The 20,165-nt window shown below is 43.9% G+C and overlaps 1 protein-coding gene across 1 annotated transcript; it reads right to left on the reverse strand.

Moving 5' to 3' along the window:
- Positions 1–8,708: 8,708 nt before the first annotated feature.
- On the reverse strand, positions 8,709–19,862 carry OAT (ornithine aminotransferase). Its single transcript, XM_082285681.1, has 10 exons — positions 19,760–19,862; positions 15,986–16,212; positions 15,274–15,498; positions 15,052–15,147; positions 13,954–14,081; positions 12,544–12,666; positions 11,734–11,862; positions 10,938–11,051; positions 10,015–10,159; positions 8,709–9,108 (listed from the first exon to the last, which is right to left on the reverse strand). Exons 2-10 carry the CDS (start codon positions 16,182–16,184, stop codon positions 8,948–8,950), a joined length of 1,320 nt encoding a protein of 439 aa, XP_082141807.1. The 5' UTR covers positions 16,185–16,212; positions 19,760–19,862; the 3' UTR covers positions 8,709–8,947.
- Positions 19,863–20,165: the final 303 nt, after the last annotated feature.

The following is a 20,165-nucleotide window of genomic DNA, read 5'->3' on the forward strand; positions in this document are numbered from 1 at the left end:
CTCTAACAGCGCTAGATTTCACCCCAGGCCTTGTTCTCCCTCTGTTCAGTAATTTTACTTTCATTTCTGGATTGAGATCTCATCTGTTCCAGGCACACCAGGGCATGGTATGGTTGCATAGGCAGAGCTGGCCCAACCATAATGAGACAAGGAAAGTTGCGCCACATGGGGAAGGAAGTCCCAGATACCACCATAGTTGTTAGCCCTTTTTTTTTCTGTTTTGTTTTACTTTACTTGCTATTGGTCTAGCATGTGACCACCCACCAGCCTGCTGAAGAACAGCATGGGCACAGGACTAGATTAAACCAAAATGTTCCTTCTCAAACCTATGCTGTGTGAATTACAAAGCAGTGACTTTCAGCTTGGAAAAAGCCACCCCCCCATGCATGTCTGAGCACCCTGCACTCCCTGGCCTCCCACCACGGTGCCTCCCCCTCCCCATAAGAGGTCTGAAAGCACAAGGGGCTCTCCCTCCCAGGGATGAAGGTCATCCAGGTTGCCTCATTACATGTCCCATCTCTGGACATGAATAGCGGTACCAGGCCTTAGCCCCATTACATGACCCCAATTCATCTCCACAGGGCCACAAAGAGCAAGGCCCTCCAAAACTATATTCTTGCATTAGCTCCTTCGCTAGCAAGAAGCAGCTGTGCTTGGAGAGGTCACTCTGTTGTCACCTGATGTCTTTAAAGATGCAGGTATGGTCTGCTCTGCACGCAACGGCTGCACAGGAACACCCACCCCACTTGGCTTTAATCTTGTTTTCATTTTTGTGCTGTCCAAGGTTAACTTCAGAGCTGGGAACTGCAACCCTAGCTGAGACTGCACTGCATGCAAATACCAGTCTCTTTCTCACACTGCCTTTACCCTTGACGTGAAGGAACTGTTCCTGTAGATGAGAGCGAGAGATCAAAGACTGTATCAGCAAGGCTGTGGCTCTGTGTTTGTACAGCAACTGCCTGGCTTTTACTGCAGTCCAGACAATACAAAATGTCGCAATTACACGGCTCTGGTCCATGCACACACAGGAGCCTCCCCTAAAAAACAGTCAGCCTGGTGCAGGGGCACAAAGTCCACCACTATTTTCATACAACAGCCTCATTTTCCCTGTCCTTTTTGATTTTTCCTTACAATATCCTGCTATGTGTACAAGTTTGCAACCCTTCATGGGCATCGGGTGCCACTCAGGGATTGCTCCATTGTGGCATTGCTTAGAGCCCAGAGGGGGAACTGAGGTCCTGTCATGCCAGGCAGCATAGGACACCCCCCCCCCCCCGAGAGTAAGAGACACTCACTGATGTCTCAAGAACTTCTAGTCCATCAAATCTGGTGGCAGAAGAAAAGCAGGTGGATTATCCTTGTTCTGTACAAGGGGAAGGTGCTGTGCTCAGCAGGAGGGCAGTGGCATCTGTCCTGCAGGGAGCTGGGTGACTGTTCACAGGTCATGGCAGTTCCCCAAGCACCAGCTCCCCAGGAGTGACGTGCGACTGCTCACTAACGCAACCTGAGGTTCATTAGCACGAGCCTTGGCGTGGCCTCGGGCAGACAGGACACAGCATCAGCTTCCACAGCGTCCTCGATGGACAACTTCACAGTGGGAGAAGGTGCAAGGTGGACGCGCGTGCTGGCTCCTCTTCGGAGGAGGCACCTCAGGTGGCCATTGGATTTGGCTTGCATCAGCCCGGAGGCAAAGAAGGCAAGAGGGGCTTCTGGTGTAGGTTCCAGCAAGTCTACCAGCAAGAGGGTCCAGTGACCAAAAAAAGCCCCGAGGGGAACCGTGCACAGCCTTTTGGGGGGGATGGAACAAGGTGGGGAAAAGGGAAGAAACCAATGGGGTACAGTCAAAGGGGAGAATACAATTTGACCAGAACCAATGGGGAAAAAAGGGAGGCGGGAGTCACAACAGGGAACCAATGAACAACCAAACAGCGAAAAACTTTCCAGAACAAGGGCGGTAACTTGCACCCCAGAACCACCCAAGGGGAGGTAACCTAGACTTCAGGGACATCCTCTGATCCGCCCTCCAACTCACAGGTGGATGGCCCTGGTTTGATTGGCATTCCCTGGCCTCAGCCCAAGAGCGGGCTGAGCCACCCCAACAGCTCACCACTCCCTTCCCTCACCAGAGCCGCTGAAGAAGCATGAACTGCTCAGGGGAAATGTGCATTGACTGGTTAACACTGCCCCAACTCCTTAGGCCAGAGTAAGCAGCCAAAACTCAGTATCTGGGTTTTTTTCTGAAGACAAAGTGGGAACAGAACTGGGTACTCCTCCAGTGGCTTCCTGTCCCTGCGAATGACATAACCCCAAATCAAGGATGCCTCTCAAACCACCCGCTCCAACGAGGCTCCCCCCACAAAAGGACAGTCTGTACAGTTACACATCTATAATGCAATACAACTAGGAATTTTCTGCTAAATATTTAGTCCTGACCAAAGTCCATGTATTAAACCACTGAAATACGGTATGTAAAAGTGTGGGGGGGGAGGTTTTTCTGCATCTGTACAGTTGCTGCTGCTGCCACCTCTGATGACAGAGCTGGCCAGTCCCTGTGAGACTCACCTTATCCTGGCTATTCAAAAAGAAGAGTTTTTATCCTCAGAGAAGGCAGGAGCTGCCACAGCACTGGTGGAAGAAGGTGTGGAGCACAGGATAATCACTGAAGCTTTCACCTGCTTTGTGATTTCCTCAGCTTTCCTGCCTCCATCGGGGGGGGAAATTAATGATCCTCTTCTTTTCACACTTTATTCAGAAATGCTTCCAAAACTCCAAGTAATTCATATTTAATGATATCTGATTGTTGTTAAGGTGAAAAACTATTAATGGATACTGGAAAATGGATGTTCTTGTCCCAAAAAAAGTGTATGTAAGGAAGCACTACTGTGCATCTTCTCCCTCAGTGGTTTTAGGATGATTTCTGATGACAAATTACTTGCAATCTCCCACCACATCCATGTGAGGCCAAGCTTCTTCAGCACAGCCCTAACTGCCAAAAACTTTCAAACACATTGACCAGGCATTGGCCATCTTGCCAACAAGAGCCAGATGGAATGTACACCGCTGTCATTCCTCCCAGGACAGCCCATTTGAGCTATGGTTTTATTCCGTACACCAAACTAGGCTCTAGCACAGCTCATCTGAGGGAGGGCAGCCTCAGTGTCTGCTGGACATACCTATGGCAGACAGGGAACAGGAGTGTTTACAGGGTAACTACTGCCCTTTCTCATTTCACAGCTCTTCCAAATGACTGTATTAGCTTGAGGATTAGGTCTCCCATGTGTCAGACCTGGGGAAGGTCTGTGAGTTCATCCAAGGTCCAGGCCTTTGTTTGGTTTGCACATTGTGCAAACGGTCAATACTCTTGAGGGGCTTTCTCTGCAGCCTGAGTTATAGCAGATTAATAGGATTTTATACAGGAATGAGTAGGAGTTGCTTTCTACCCATATTTGTTTGGACTAGTGCCGATAACAGCCTGGGGATTTTCCAGACAGCACAATCTCTGCTCAGATTTCTTCAAGCAAGCCTGAGCAGAGCAACAGAAAGTGTCGAGGGAAACAACAACTGAAGAGGATTCCTGATGGTCACCTCTTATCTGCACCACAATAACATTCAATAAGGATGATAATAAAAGCACAGCAAATTCAACTGGAAATTAAAAACAAAGGAGCATTCCAATCCGTGGCCTAGGTCAGCTGCCCTCCCTCGAGCCCTGAGCAATCCAACTGCAAGGGCCCCGGTAATTCCCTCCTGCTCTCCCATGTTTGACAAGCAAAGCAGTAAGGTTGGACTTGATGATCTTACAGGTCTTTTCCAACCTTAGTAATTCCATGAAATCCTACCACTTTCAAGCATTTGGTGGCCCTCAAGACCCCTTACAAGTGATGCTCAACACAGCAGCTTCGTGAGCTTCCCACCAGGGCACTACAAGGGATTTTTAATTGCTTCATAGTGCCAGTAATATTCTTTCCCGTGCCTACTTTTCCTGCTGAGGGAATGTTCAGCAGAACACCTCTTCTTACTGCACAAATACAGCAACTCCAACTGGTTAAGCCTCTCACTCAGGATGGAAGCACGATGGGGAGGCCCAGGGAAAGCAGTTCACAAGTTTAAAGGCCTATTTAAAATTTTGTCTCAAACCTCCACCTTCTCATTTGCTCTACTTCGGTGATGTGAGAAGGAAAGCCTCTTTTTTTCCCCTCTCAGCTGTCCCTATGTCCATATCAGTCAGAATTGCTGGGCATTTGCCACACTAGAAGCACAGGAATTCTCCTAACAATCCCCCTTACACAAGATTAGCCACAGGAGTGCACAGCACAACTTATGCGCCGAGACAGCACCCAGAGCTGAGAGTGAAGCTTGTGTCACACCTCGGTATTAGTAAAGTCCAAAAGCAAGTCCCCAGGAGCTCCCGAACTCCAAAAACTCTCCACCCAGCAGTAAATTCTCAGTTTAAAGCCGAGCTTCTGGCTCCACCTGCTGCCAGAAGGGTGGAAAACATGAAGAAGCAGCTGTAGACAAAACAAAACAAAAAAAATGAAAAGAACAAAGAAATAACTAAGGCCTGCTTTTCTGCTTAACTCATCCGCCAACACTGTTGTTCAAAGACAAACAAAACAGATTGCTTAATCGTGGAAAACTCTTAACAGGTTCAAGATGTGCAGCTCTTTACCCGGTCATGACTACCAGGCACATGGGTCCTATTAAAAATTACCAGAATACATTACTTAAGTTTAGAAAATATTGTTTGATGACACAAATTCATGGCTTTTGCAGCTGAAAAGAACCCAGGTCAAGGACAATGTCATAAGCATGGTTCCTAAGACTGCCAGCAGGAAAGGGCAAAAAAAGGAACCCCTGCATTCAATGTTTTCCCATCTCCCCCTGTTCACTGTGTGGTTCTTGCCTCTTAGTGTTTCACACGGTTCCCTGAAATCTTGGTTTACATTTACCCACAAACAGTGTAATTTTTTCTTTTTATGCCAATATATATATTTAATGATTTCACGCCAAAACTCACTCACTTTTCCCTTGCCAAAGTGCACAGGTGCCAGCACAATTGGGCATTATTTCCACAAACAAAGCTCCCAGTGAAGCCAAGGGCTGCCCTGGGTGCCCCAGGAAGGCTGGTTTGGCTCTGGGGTGCTTGGATTACCTCCATGTGTTTGCACAGCACTGAAGGCAGGGTCACTATTCATTTAAAAAAGCATTTCATATACCTGATTTAAAGAAACATCAGAAGCTACTTCACAAAAAATATGTGTGAATGATATGATGGAGACAGATTAAGCCTTTATAGCCAAATTCTCACAGCAACATTCTGCAGATACGTATTTGTGCTTTTAAAAAGCTTTATTGCTGTATAGGTCTTGCTAAAGAAACCTAAGCCCTCTGGATAGGCAATACAGAGCTCTTTCAAGTGCCATTTTAAAAATATTTTCAATTACAGCAGCAAAAAGTAATGCCATTTCCACACTTGCATCTCCAGCTAATGCAAACTTTAAAAAAAACATACTGGGAAGGTACAGGAAAGGCATTCTCTGAGGTTGCACTTCTCACTTCTTCACCTCCTACAAAGTTATGATCCAAAACCCAAACTCATTTTATGAGACGTCTTATGTATTCTCTTTGCACATTTCAGCATGTGTATTACACTAATTTGTCGATTATTTTCAGTTTGGCCTCCTTCAAATTAAACTTTACTCAGCACCAGCCTTTGGCTGAGCTACCTCCACTTGAGCAATCCATGGAACAAGTACAAACCCCAGAGCACTGGATTTCTGGCACCCAGGTAAAGGCACTTTAGTTGTCTACATTTTTTGGGAATAAAAGCCCTGAAGAAATTTTCTAAGGCTAATTAAGATCCCAGACAACAAAAGCACAGACAGGTTTTACAAGCACATTAGTTATACAAGCAGCTATATTTGAGTTTGAGAGGTTTAAGCGGTGTCACTGACAACTAGCCAAATCCCAGTTTAGCACTGCCAGAAGACGCAAAAACCACTTTCCATGATAAAGCAACCCCCCAAAACAGACACAACATTCCAAAGGCAGACGAGCTTTCTGATACCCTATCATTTTGTCACAGAAGAAGAAGAGGCACTTTCACATTCCCTTTGGCCATCCAGCTCCTCCTCCTAACTCACAGACAGCTGCCAACACGGTTTTTATTGTTTCTCAAGTGGAGGTTAGCTGGTGACAGCCTCTGCATCTGGGAAGAGAAGTCCTGGCTATCTGTCTTCACTTCTGAAGTAATACATGTAATTTTGTACTTGTTCTGGCATTGAACTGTAATAAACTAAACAATAAAAACCCTCTGTCTGCTCTAGCTCTGGTTCCAGACACACACCCTGGTCCTTGCTTAGTTAAGAGAGCCAGAGAGCTTTCAAATTGAAACAGAAAACTCAATTACCCCATCATTAAATAAGGGCAATTTAGGATGACTTGTCTTGGGAAAAGCTATACACACTCTGATATTCATAAGCTTACCAAAAAAATTGGACTCATGAAGCAACTAAAAGATAAATTAAAAGCTCAGATTCAGCAATGGTATGCTAGAGAACGAGAAAGATTCTCAAGTTCTGAAAAGTCTTGGCCTATTAAATCTGCAACCAAAAAGTGGGTAAGATCTGAGCTCAAACTGATCATCAGCAGCCAGAGAAATAATCTCAGAGAATGCAGAATCAGTAGACCAAAGCACAGAATGTTATATGCAATTCTTGTTTATTCAACAAATAAAAAACAGGGGGAACAGCTTCAAAGCTATTCTTCAGAACAGTTTGCACAAAAAAACCCCTCCACAATACTGGGCATTAACTACAGGACAGCACCCAAACCACGTGAACTTCTCTGGTTGTTCCGAGAATTAGAGAGGGCACAGGGCAGCAGGGAATTGCAGAACAGCAAGGGCTCTAGAAAATACCACCTCTCAGGGGGAAAAAAAAAAAAAAAACAAAAAAAAAACAAACTTTAATCAGAAAAGGAGTAAGGACTGGAACAAGAACAACCACAAACTTTAGGTACGTAAAGGGCTGTTGCACAGAAGGAAAATAACCTGTTCTCTGTGGCCTGAGAAGCACTACAGTGGCAACACGACACACACGTGGCAGAAAACTTGTTAACAGCGAGGACAGGGAAGCAGTAAAACAGACTGGAATCTTCTGCTCTCCAGTCCTTTTCGGCGATTAAGCAGTGACAAAGCTGTGGCAGAGAACAGACCTGAGCATGTCCTTCATCCTTGCCAGCCCCATTACCCTAGGAAAGGAAACTTCTGTGCTGCCAAGAGTTTTGGGGGTTTACCTTTTCAGTCTCTGAAAGGACCCCAGCAAATGCTGTTTACCCTGTGGCTCCTCTCAGGTATTTCCCTCCTTCCCATCAGGTTACACAAGCACAGCTTTCAAAGATGTCAAACTTCTTCGGCAACACCTTCCTGCATTTTTTTCCTTATTCCGAATGTGAGGAAAATCACTTTGCCAAAGGCCAGCGTCCACAAGGGAAACAGGAGAGCCCCTGCAGAAATCAATTCTATTCGAATGGAAAGAGAAATCACCTTATCACCCCCGATGGAGTTTCTGGAGTGTTCCGAGGACGCAGCTTCCTTTTATTCCAAACTCCGACCCCAAGTGCCCTCCTCCTTTCCCCATTGGCTGCGGTGCCAGGCGGGCACAGCCTTCCCGATCCGCCTACCCCATATTCCCCCTGCAGCATGTTCCCCACGCCCATTCCTCCGGTATCCACATACAGGGTCTGTCCCTGGGGGCTGCCACCCCCATTCCTCCAGACCCCGATAGGTTCCTGCAGGTTATCCAGGTGTTTGTAAGGACTCACGCAGCCATTTCTCTTATCCCTAAGGATAACAATCCCACTGCCATATTACCCCTTAGTCCTTGCAATAAGGACTGACTTTTCCAAGTGGGAATCAGTCTTACTTCACCCACAGGTGACACATCTTCCTGTCTCACCCAAAGCAAGGAAGGGGAAATGTTCTGTCACCCCAACCAGCACATTGGGTCACTTCATGAACTAAGGTGCCTTCCAAATCCCAAAGGATTGTTTACCACTTCACAGTATGAGCATGTGACTGTATTTAACCCCTATGCTCAGCAAAGGGAACATTTTGTACTGTGTGATTAATCAGGGTTTAGTTCAGCTAAACCCAGCTAAGAAAAATAAAGAACTTCAAGTTTCTATGAGGTTTGCTCTTTTTGAAGACTCAGAGTATTTCCATTGCACATGAACATACTTTTTTATAATGCAAAGCATGTTTTAATATAAACATCCAGATGATAGAAAGTTTTGTAACAGTAAAAACAGATCTATATGCTCAGATCTGTTTTACAGGATTGCAAAGCCAAACACTGAGGCCACACTTGAAAACAGCATCTCTTGTCATACAATCAAAATATTGTACACACAGAACACAGCTCGATGCTTCTTGAGTTCACCAGCATAACACCCAGTTTCTCAAACCTTCAGTATTAAAATTTTTTTCAAGCTGCACGTGAAAAACACAAATTCACCCGCCATGATAAGTGCTTCCATCCTACAGACATCTTGCTGAGGGGCAAAAATTGCCAAATGCCATGTTTTGGAGAGTGATATGAGAGTGCAAGGCAACCTAATATATATATATAAATCACACTTTAAACTTTGACCAACACTTAAAACAATTAAGCAGATTTCTATAGGTATCTCTCCTCAAATATTCTGACTTAGCTGTTCAGTAAGTACAGAACTTTATTTCCAAGTATTCCAAGACTGGAAAGTCTTCAAAATCATTCTGTATTTTCTACAGAGCCGTTATAATTTAAAGATACAGCTATGTTTTAATAGTCAAGTCCTCTTAGATAAAAGGAATGAGAGATGCTTGCTTCAAGAGCAGGCCTTCATCATACACATTTCCACACACCCCCTTGGATCAGTCAGCAGCCAGACTGTAAGAGCCATGTTTTCAGAAAGACAGGATGGTCTTGTGAATGATTTCAATGGACTCTCTGATTTCATCCTCCTTGATCACAAGTGGTGGAGCCAGGCGGATGATGTCGCCGTGCGTGGGCTTGGCCAGGAGCCCGTTATCGCGGAGCCGCAGACACACCTTCCAGGCATCATAGTCTGCAACGGGAGGGAGGGAAAACAACAACAGCACTTTGAGGACATTTCCAGCACAGCAGAAGAGGTGTCACACCTGCAGCACGTGGTGCTGTTTGCCAGCTGGCAGAGACATGATGCAGGGTGTTCACAAAGGGAGAGGTCACTCAGCTCCCTGGAATCCGCACTGAGTGACACTGCTCCAAAGCTGCCCTTTGCCTCACAGGTTTGCCTCAGCACACGGAGTTCTGCTCCTTCACAGCTCAGTGCTTGTCTAGCACTCAGCTAGACTTCAAAATAAATCTTACAAGGGGAACCATGCAAAGAGGATGTAAGCAGACATGTGGACAGGACTTCAGACAAGGTCATGTTTATGTAACCTGGATTTCAGCACATCATCTTGGAAAATGACACCATCTTCCTGCACCACTTTATCCCTTGATCAAGTACCTCGATACTCAGATTTCTGATATAATTCAAGGTGTTAATCCCTAGAAACTTGCTAACATTAATTTCTTTCTTCTTTGTACTCTCCTGTATTCATTGTTCTCTTCTAACTCTTCTGGAGACAACTAATCTCAGCCAATGCTCCCATAATCTGTCAGGAACTGGTGTTCCAGATGTGGACAGTTTTTTCCAATGAGGAGATACAAAGGTATTTGTTGGGAGGCAGATTAACCATCAGGTTTCAGCATTATCAAATCATAAAAGAGTTCAATAATTTAAAAACGATTGTTCAGCCTTTCTTAGTTAAAACCCCCCATATTTTTAATGACACACAGTAACTTAAATCAATTTTCAGTGGGTACTACAGTACCATAGCCATGACCTGAACATAAACATCGTGTCTATATGCCATCCCCCACCTACAATTTAAGTTGAAAAATACTTTTCCATGCTGTGATTGTGCAGTTGATTTTATTTCCTCACCTTTGGTTTCCCGAATTACGATTGCATTTAAGAGCCCTTTTCCTCTTACAGCAGTTACAATATTAGAGGGAGTCTTCATGAGCTCGTTTCTTAGCAGATTACCCATTATTTCTGCATTTTTGGCTAGATTTTCCTCTTCAATTACCTAAAGAGAAGTCAGATCTACAGTCAGTTGAAAGGCACTGCATTTATTTTATGTTCCATGGGGAAGGGGTGGATAATGACACTGAACCTGCTGAGACACAAAAGCTGTTGCAGCCACAATGTCCCTGCACAGGCTGCATGTCCCAGCAGGTTGGTATTGAGCCTTTACTCATTCATGTTTACAAGAAACAATAATCTCTTGGAAATTTTATTCTAAATTGACTGCTCTTTGTTTGCTGTTATTTACAACTAAACAGTAAACCTCTGAAGTCTCTTAGTCTTTCCAAGTCTGTGTATTGGGTAATGATGAGGTTTTCTGTGTGACCTGCATCAATGTAGTCAATTAAGCAAGTACAAAATAATTGAATTGCACCTTCTGGACAGGACATTTTAGTTTCTGTTTGAGATCCATACCTGTTCTCAAGCTTACAGAGCAGCAGCTTCTGCTGATACAGTAAAATAACCCAATTTCAAAATGTCTTCCTGAAATTAGTGAAGGTATTTGACCAAACTTAAATAATTGCCTTGAAACTTCCCCTAGATAAATTTTATTTTGATATTTAAGACATTAAGACCATAAGAACATAGGAATTGAGACACATTTCCAATAAAAAAATTTAGAATCTATTTTATGATCTATAGATAATCGCTACCAGTTTTCCATTCTTATTTAAAGCTAGATTTCTACTCGTAGCATGAAAAATAATACTATTTATTTCAGCAAAGATCATGACTCCCTTTTTAATTTGGATTCCAGATCTTTATCCCCACACACAAACCTCCAGAGCTGCCATTGCCACACGGCAAGCTAATGGATTTCCGCCGTATGTGGATCCGTGTTCACCAGGTTTAATGGTCAGCATAATTTCATCATCACACAGCACTGCTGAGACCTAAAATGGGAAGGTCAGCAAATTCACATATTTAGAACAGTAAACTTTAATATCTCTGAAGCAAACTTTCCCTCAGAACTCAGGAAAGGATCATTTTCAGCCTATGGTGATAAATTACATTTACATTCCCAGGTCTGTATACAGGGAATAGCAGATCTGACAATCCCATAATTAATCCCTTAAATACACTTAGTTATAGTGGTAATACAACTTTTAACCACAGCTGAGGGGCATTTCTCCAAACTGAATATTATTTCAAGAGTTTAAGCTTCAATACTTGCTTTAACAACTCCGAAATCCCTTCAGTTGGCCAAAATAGTTCAAGGCATTGTAATTTCCAGCCTAATCAGCAGGAATTTAAGTCACTCCAAGAGGATAAAATCAGCCAGGCAGGCATGCCAAACAAATGAAATAATGCCACTTATTCAGCTATGAAGTTAGTATCAGGTATTCCATTATTTTATTATGTCTCTCTCACAGGCTGGACTGTCTGGTCATAAATCATAGCTAATCTTGCAAACAACAATTTCTAAGTACGACAAACATCAGATTTATTGTTCTTCCAACTGGCACGTTTTCAGTGTTAATGACTAAAAAAAAAAAAAAAAACCAAACCATTATTCAACAAATGTTTGAGTCATTTGGTATTATTTTAAATTATTAGTATTTCTTTGGTACTCACAGGGTATAAGCCACCAGAAAGGGCCTTTCCAAGAAGAATTATGTCAGGTCTCACATTTTCATGGTCAACAGCCAGCATTTTCCCTGTTCTGGCTAAACCAGTTTGTATTTCATCAGCAATAAACAGAACCTTTAAAGAGAAGAAGAAAAATCTTCTAAAAAACGAAATAAAATCCAAACAGAACAGAGAATTCCTTTCACTCCTAACCCAGTTCCAACAATACAATTATTTTTTTGAGGTATCACAGCAATAATGAAGACAACTTTATTAATAATATGTCAGCGTCTTCCTCTGAAGGTATGAAAAGAATTATGAGTAGCATTTACAAATTAAGAATCTGAGTTCTGTTGGAACAGAGACCACTGATTTTTAAATCAGAGATCACTGATAACCATTTTTTTCAGTGTTTCATTATGTGACCCATTATTGTTACTGGTTCTTGGTAGCAGTTATGCACTTCAGCAACAAAGGTCCTGGATAGCCCTGGTAATTGGCTTTGGACCCAAGGAACTTAAAATGTGGAAAAGAAATTAAAAGTCAAATTAACCTAAAATAAATGCAGTTGAAGAACATTCATTAGAAACTTAAATCGATGACAGTAGTAAAAAATAGTGAAAAATGTGCACTGCTAAGAAGTACTTTTTAGTGAGGAAACACAAGAAGTATCCCTGCATTATTCCACTGAAAGAAAGGGAAATTATTAAATAGCATATAAAGTTCTATACCTTGTATAGAAGGGTGACCTTGTAAGGTACACCAGTAAGCACAGTGTGTAATGTTAAACATTTAATGTTACAGTGAATTCCTCACATTGTGTTTTGTGCAGAGCTCCCTCACTCCTGTGAGATAGCCTTTGTCAGGAACAATCACTCCTGCTTCCCCTTGAATTGGCTCCACCATGAAAGCTGCCACGTTGGGGTCTTGAAGGGCCCGCTGCAACATTGGACGTAGGGAGAGGAAAGAGAGGAAGAAAAAGCTTTTACTCAGGTCAAATATAGAAAATACATATAGCAGAACCTGATTCTAGCCCTGGTGTTCTTCCTCAAAGGAAGAGAAGAGTATTCCTGTCAGGCAGCTCTCCCCGAGTGCCACTTCAGTTCTAACACTGTGTCACTGACTGCAGTGTAAAATCAGATGCTGTGCTTGCTTGGGAAGGTACAAACCTTGCAGACTGCAAACCCAGACAAGCAGTTTATCAGATCAGTTCATAAATCACCTCAGAAACACCCTCAGTTTCGTATTACCCCATACAAAACAAACAATTGCTCAAGTCTTCCCTTAAGCAAAAAAAGAATGGAGCCCCTCTAGAACAATTTTACCTTAAAGCAAAGTCCACAGGTACATTCCTGCACTACCAAGTTCAAAAAGGTTTAGAAGTCCACGAGGCACAAGAGATTTAATGATTCCCAGCATGAATTTACTGCAGCTTTTCTCAGCATTGCCCCATGAGCAGAATTCCAGCTCCAATGAAGGCATTAAATACTTGCAGGCCTTTCACCATGGGAAGCCTGATGTAGGTTCAAACCTGAACAAGCTTTTCCACACTGCAGCTATAACCCACTGAGAAACCTTTGCTTCCCCTAACCCAACTCCAAGGAGAAAAGCAGCTCTGTTCTATAATCTCTCAATATCCAAAACCCACTCACTTGTATGAAGCAGACCCAACAGGTACAGAGGTTTTTACCCACAGAAATGATGTACCTAATCAAGGTCACCCCCCCACCCCTAACAGCTTGACAGGATTAATCTCAGAGAACACAGGGAAATACAGAATCAGTGGCATTTCAGGAGCTCGTGAAACAGCAGCCTGGCATGGTTTTAAGGATGCTGTGAAACTGAAAATAAATATTTGCAACTGCAGTGAATTCTAGTCATAGAATCACAGGATGGTTTGGGTGGGAAGGGACCTTAAAGCTCATCCCATCCCACTTCTTGCCATGGGCAGGGGCATTTCCACTAGACAAGGTTGCTAGGAAATTAAACAGATCATGTGGTTTCCCTCTCATGTCCTAAAGCAAAACTGAAAATCAAAACCAAAGCAGAATTTACCCACATTCCAATTCATAATTATAACAAACACATTCCTTGTATATGTCTACTCACAGATACCTTAACGTCAAAGCAAGGGTTTCAAAGTATAAACTTCTGATTTTCCTTGCTACTTAGCAAAAAGACATTGCAAAATGACTTCTTACAAGAGAACAAGAAGTTGTCAAATACCTCAAGAGCTGGTAGATCATTGTATGGGATCAGTTCAAACCCTGGCATGAAGGGTCCAAACCCATCGTAGCTGGATGGGTCAGTAGAACTGGAGATGGCAGACATTGTCCTGCCCCAGAAGTTGCCAGCTGGAAAAAAAAAAGGGAGAAATTGTTACAAAACTGACCAGAGAGCCAGAACAGCCAAAAGAGCCAGAACACTTTAAAGGACATTACACGTCCTATTTGGTGATGCATTTTAAGAGTTATCTAACAACTTATCAGCATCCTTCTCTTAATTGTTAGTATTTTGTATTGATGACATAAATACACTCTGTTGCTATATCAAAAGACAAAAGAAAATTATACTCTAAGACCTGACAATTATACAAAATAATTTCCTTTAGTTTTGTTAGTAGTCTGAAAAATCAAAAAAAAATCAGATAACATCATTTTAATGATAATGTTCAGCTTTAATGCAATTATTACTTATAAAATGTAGTGGGAAAAAGTATTTAAATAGTAAGCTTTCTTCTGGAAGGTTTTATAAAATACAGAACCATTAAACAAAATCAGCATTGACAAAACTGCTTTATCTATAACCAAAAAATACTAAATATAAGATTTTTTTTTTAATTGTATATAGGTTTTTACAATTTTTCTATTTAACAAATCCCAACAGTCTCTTCAGGAGCAGGTAACTTCTCCCTGTTACAGAGCCAAGCAGGGCAGGCAGGTAAAGGAAGGAAATATCCCAACAGAGAATCAGGGTCCAATATTTACTTTAACAACATTGCTTTTACTTTCATTATATCAAGACTCCAATGTTAATGCCAATTTCTGGAAGACCTGGAGAATGCAGAACAAAAGCCCTGGCAGGTGAAGCCAAGAGGGCAGCTTAACCCTATTGCACAATCTAGAAGAAGTGTGGCCGAGGTTTGAGGAATTAATCTACAAAAAAGTTCTGTACGGAGCCAGTCAGGAATTAAAAGTACTGCACTTTAAGTGATTAAAAGAGCATAGAGGACTGGATGTGCTTTCCATGTGACTTCAGGCTGCCTCCCAACAATCCAGTGTCCAGATCCTCAAGACCTCAATTCATAACACACACTCTACATACCTGCAAAAATGATTTTAGCTTTGTATTTTGGAATTCCTTTCACAGTGTAGGCCCATTTCCGAGCCAGTTTACAGGCAGTTTCTCCAGCTTCCACTCCTAAAACATAAAGCAGCACCATTATCACTCTTGCACATGGAACAGGCCATCAATGCAGCAGAAAATGTTACACAACCATTGAATTTCAGAAACAAGAACTAAAATGGAAATAAAATATTTCTTTACCTGTGTTCATTGGAAGAACTTTGTTATAATTGAACATTTTGGTGACGAGCTCCTCATATTCCCCAAGGACATCATTGTAGAATGCCCTGGATGTCAGGGCCAGTTTTTCAGACTGGGCTTTCAGAGCATCCACGATCTTTGGGTGACAGTGGCCTTGGTTGACTGCACTGTAAGCACTTAGAAAGTCAAAATACTTTCTGCCTTCAACATCCCACACGTAAACACCTGGGAAAACAAACCTGTGGTCAGTACACAGAATAAAGATGACACAGGACAAAAAAGGCTCCTTAAACATAATCAAAGACCAGAGTAAATTTAAATTCAGTGACAATACATGAACAGCCCACAAGGACTTAAGATAGGTTCCAATGCACCTTTTCATGTTCACATTAAAACTCTCCATAGAAGGTAACAGAAGAAATTAAGTTGCTTGAAATTTTTCTTGCTGAGTTATTCTGAAGATTATCAAGACTTAGACCTCTGTTTAGATAAATCATTTTAGAGACACCACAAGTTTTTCAGGTGCCCTTATGCATAATGATTCTGCTCTCTAATCAACAATTGGCTGTCTTTGTTTCATCAATGATCTCAATCCTACCACAAAAAAAAATGTTTAGAAATCAATCAGGTCAAAACCATTCTGCCATGATCTCATTACACTTACACAGACACACCCCACCTACAATCTCCAAGAAAAACCTAAATAAAATACCTTTTCCTCTTTCCAGAGCAACAGGCAGTGGGTGATAGTTGTGGGCACCATATTTCGCCTCACGCTCAAAGATGAAATCAGACGAGGGAGGCCCCTGAATGGTTTTTTTAGGAGCAACTGAGGTGGCAGAGCTCAGCGAGGAATGAAGGCCTCGGCAGAGAACAGCAAGGTTCTGGGAGCGGGTTAGCTTGGAAAGCATAATGAACTTCAGGAATTCTGATACAGATCTGGAGGGAAAAAAATAAAGAGAGTTAATAATTAGCACTAAGAACACTTCAGAAGCAATGTCTGACACGATTGAAGTGGTTTTACTGCCAGGATTCCAGGTTCCTCAACTATTTTGAAATTCAGCCAAAAAGCTTATGTGAAGTATAAATTAAAGGGGAATTAACTTCAAACAAGTTGTTTTTTCTATTCTAAAGTACACTTACAGAAAGAAAAAGAAAACTAAACTGTGTGACTCAGCAAGTCTATGAATCAGTTACATCATTTTTCCTGCAAGTGTCCCTTTTTCGCTGCGCCCTAAATTCCAAGGTACTTACATAAACTACAGTAAGAAAGTTAAGTTCATCAAACTTCTTGTTCTATTGAAATGTCCATTTTCTACCAGATTGTCATCAGACAAATCATGTCACAAAATCAGAAAGCAAATAATACAACACTGAGAAGAAGCACCCAACAAAAATCATGTTTAGCTGATACTATTAACAAATTTGATGAAAAGATTAGTTTTAACTGATCTCTGCTTTAAGAAGCAGAGAAAGTTGTGACTTATAAATTGTATTCTGGATTGTAAAACGTTGCCACCTACCCCTAAGCACTTGCTGATGGTACCATTTTTAAGACCATCATTCTGTTCGGCCTGGAAAAGAGAAGGCTCCAGGGAGACCTCAAAGCCCCTTACAGTGCCTAAAGGGGCTCCAGGAGAGCTGGAGAGGGAATTTGGACAAGGGGTGGAGGGACAGAACAAGGGGGAATGGATTCACACTGACACAGGGCAGGGTTAGATGGGATATTGGGAAGAAATTCTCCCCTGTGAGGGTGGTGAGGCCCTGGCACAGGGTGCCCAGAGCAGCTGTGGCTGCCCCTGGATCCCTGGAAGTGCCCAGAGCCAGGTTGGACAGGGCTTGGAGCAGCCTGGGACAGTGGAAGGTATTCCCTGCCCATGGCAAGGGTGGGACTGGATGAGCTTTAAGGTCCCTTCCAGCCCCAACCATTCTGGGATTCTACGATCAAAAAATAGATGGAAAGTAAGAGTGTGTCAGATATTAATGATCATTAGAGCACTCTGTATTTTCCCAGCAATTCCCCCTGAATACATAACCTTGTATTGTCACCATCTAGGGATAACCTGAGGGTAGGATTTCATGAGGCAAATGCACTTTGATTTCTTCTCCATGCCTGCACCTCAGTCAATATAAAGACACATCCCAGAGAAGGGGAAGTGAGTTGGCACTTTAAAAGCTGTTTGAGGAAGTTCCTCTCACAGCAGGGAACAGCAGAGAGTCAAGAGTTCTCAAAGCTCAGCTTTCTGGTCTCACAGAACATGACACAAACTGGCAGACAGTTTGATCCCCAGAGGAGGATCACAGATCACAAGTACTCTGCTTATCAAATGCAGCCTCCTCTGTAACACACTCCACAGCAAACTGAAGAGCTGAGCAGCCTGGACACTGCTATACCACCTAACAAAAGCAGATTGCAAAACCTAACCAAAAGATAGCTACGAAATACCAACAGGAGGATGCAAGGATGGCTTACACAAGGGTGCTGTTATTTCAGGCTGCTTGCTGAGACAGAAGTATTAAATCCTGGATTTATCCCTACTTTACTTTGGAAAAGATCTGCACCCTGAAGGTGTTGCCTTGAACAGAGAGGCATTTCTTTCAGCAGATTCCTCAGGCATTACTTTGCTGCTCCTCACTTCTAACCAAAGCCAAAAGACTGTTTTCTCTGTCTACCAAAATCCAAAGAAGAGTCAATATTCTCTATTACAGCAAGAGATGAATGCTGCACAGCTCTGGGCATGTTTCCAGCTGTTAAAGATTAGCCCTCTGTGTTAACACTTTTCAAGATTGTTATTCAAGGATTTCGCAAACAAAAAACCAAATCATTCTCTGTGCAAGAAAAAAAAATCTGACCACTCAATATTTCAACCTGCTTAACTCCTAAAATGTAATTGGTCTGTGACATCCTGGCCCCTGGCAGAGCAGAGCAGCTAATCCTATCACAAGCTTCTATATTTTGGAGGTTTTCCAGACATTCCTGAAATGAAAGGTACAAAGAAGTTAAACTCTCATCTGCCCTGTACCTTTCTGCATGAAGAATCACAGATCCCCAGTTTGAGGTTCTTGTTTTACTTCTTTCAGGTTGGAAAATATTAATCAGATTTTTTTAAAAGGGCTTTTTCCTCCCCTAAGGGAATTGCCCTGCAAACTGTGCTAGTGAGGCCACATCACTTTAGCCAAGGTGTGAAAGACTACATGGAGAAGAGCTGAGTAAAGTTGAGAATTACAGATTAATCTGGAGTTAAAAGAAGGGGGAAAATTTGGGTTTGATGATCAGCAAGACAAGGTGAACAGAAATTTCAGAAAGGGGAGAGGCACAATAAGGAAAAAACCCCAAGCAAACAAAATGAAATAAAATCAAACTCATCACCAACTGTGAGGAAGAGAAATATGAACGTGCACTGCAGCAGGCAGTACTGGAATCAGAAGCCAGGGAATTACAGCAACTGGAAGAGGTCTTGCATCAGAACAGAAAAACCACTCAAAACACAGCTATAAAACACTTGAACAGCTCTGCTAAGCTGTTGAGCAAGATTATCCAGACAGAAGCCTGCAGACTGCACAAGTAACTTGAATAGTATGTATCTGACACTGAAAAACACCCCAAGGTAAATGGGGGATATTGTCAAACACATGAAAACACTCAGGTTCATGTGGACAGAGCAGAGAGGAATCGGTGCCGCACTGCAGCCTTTACCAGCTGAATCGAAGGAGTGAACGCTCGAGGGGAGAAGCAGGGGGACATCAGCGTGGACAGGCCAAGCTACCTCTGCAGACGAGCACCACAGCACAACAGCTGAGGGCCCAGGCTGGCAGACAAGAATTCCAGAGTCCCAGAACCACTGAGGTTCGAAAAGACCTCTGCTATCATCGAGTCCGAGCTGTACCCGATGCCCACCTTGTCACCAGCCCAGAGCCCTGAGTGCCACGTCCAGTCCTTCCTTGGACAGCTCCAGGGATGGGGACTCCATGGGCAGCCCGTTCCAAAGTCAAATCACCCTTTCGGTGAAGAAATTCCTCCTAATGTCCAACCTGAACCTCCTCTGGCACAGCTTGAGGCCGTTTCCTCTCGCCCTGTCTTTGTTACCTGGGAGCAGAGCCCAATCCCTACCTGGCTACAGCCTCCTTTCAGGGAGTTGTAGAGAGGGAAAAGGTCCTCTTTGAGCCTTCTCTTTTCCAGCAAAACAAGAAAAAACCAAGGAAAAGCAATAAACCCAGGGGTCAAATACCAGATCCCCCCCGCCATCCCCCCACCAAGGCGACGGCCAAAGACACTGCAGAGGCAAGGATGTGGCATCACGAAGCGGGGCTGACACAGGCACAGAGGAGGGACGGACTGTCACCTCCCCCGCCCCCCGCACAGCGACAGCATTCCCGGGGCCTTGCCGACGGGGCCGGCTACAGCCTCCCCGGCCGCGGGACAGAAGCAGGGCACGATGGCCCAGCGAGAAGCAGGAATGGCTCCCGAGGGCGGGACGGGCCGTACCTGGTGCTGCTGGAGGTGCCGGAGGTGCTGCGGCTGCCGGGGCCCGCGGATAAGAGGCGGATGCGGCCGCGGGCCACTGTCACCGCTCCTCGCCCCGCCCCCGCCCGCCTGACGGCGCAGGGATCGCGGCTGCCGATTGGCTCTCGCGGCTGATTGGCAGCCACCGCCCCCGCGCGGCGGCACCGCCCCTTGGCGCGAGGGCTCCCCATTGGCGGGCGCGCGCGAGCCAGAGCCCCGCCGTCCGCGTCCCTCAGGGGCGGTGCCCGCGGGCCCCGCCCGCCGCTCCCCCGGCCCTCAGAGCGAGGGCTCCGGCCTTTGGACGGGTTCATCCCGGCGCCCGGTCTTTCACCGCCTTCCCCCATCCCTCACACCGGCTGCTTCGTCCCTCAGACCGGGGCTCCGCTCC

Source organism: Coloeus monedula (assembly GCF_965178545.1).
Source record: "Coloeus monedula genome assembly, chromosome: 8".
Taxonomy (NCBI): domain Eukaryota; kingdom Metazoa; phylum Chordata; class Aves; order Passeriformes; family Corvidae; genus Coloeus; species Coloeus monedula.

What these genes read in the sequence shown, in the direction of transcription:
- OAT (XM_082285681.1), bottom strand. Translation starts at nt 16,184, where the DNA reads ATGCTTTCCAAGCTAACCCGCTCCCAGAACCTTGCTGTTCTCTGCCGA. An exon ending in TTTCTGGTGGCTTATACCCT is followed by an intron (nt 11,052 to 11,733) that starts GTGAGTACCAAA and finishes TTCCCATTTTAG; the next exon opens with GTCTCAGCAGTGCTGTGTGA. An exon ending in TGGCAATGGCAGCTCTGGAG is followed by an intron (nt 10,160 to 10,937) that starts GTTTGTGTGTGG and finishes ACTTCTCTTTAG; the next exon opens with GTAATTGAAGAGGAAAATCT.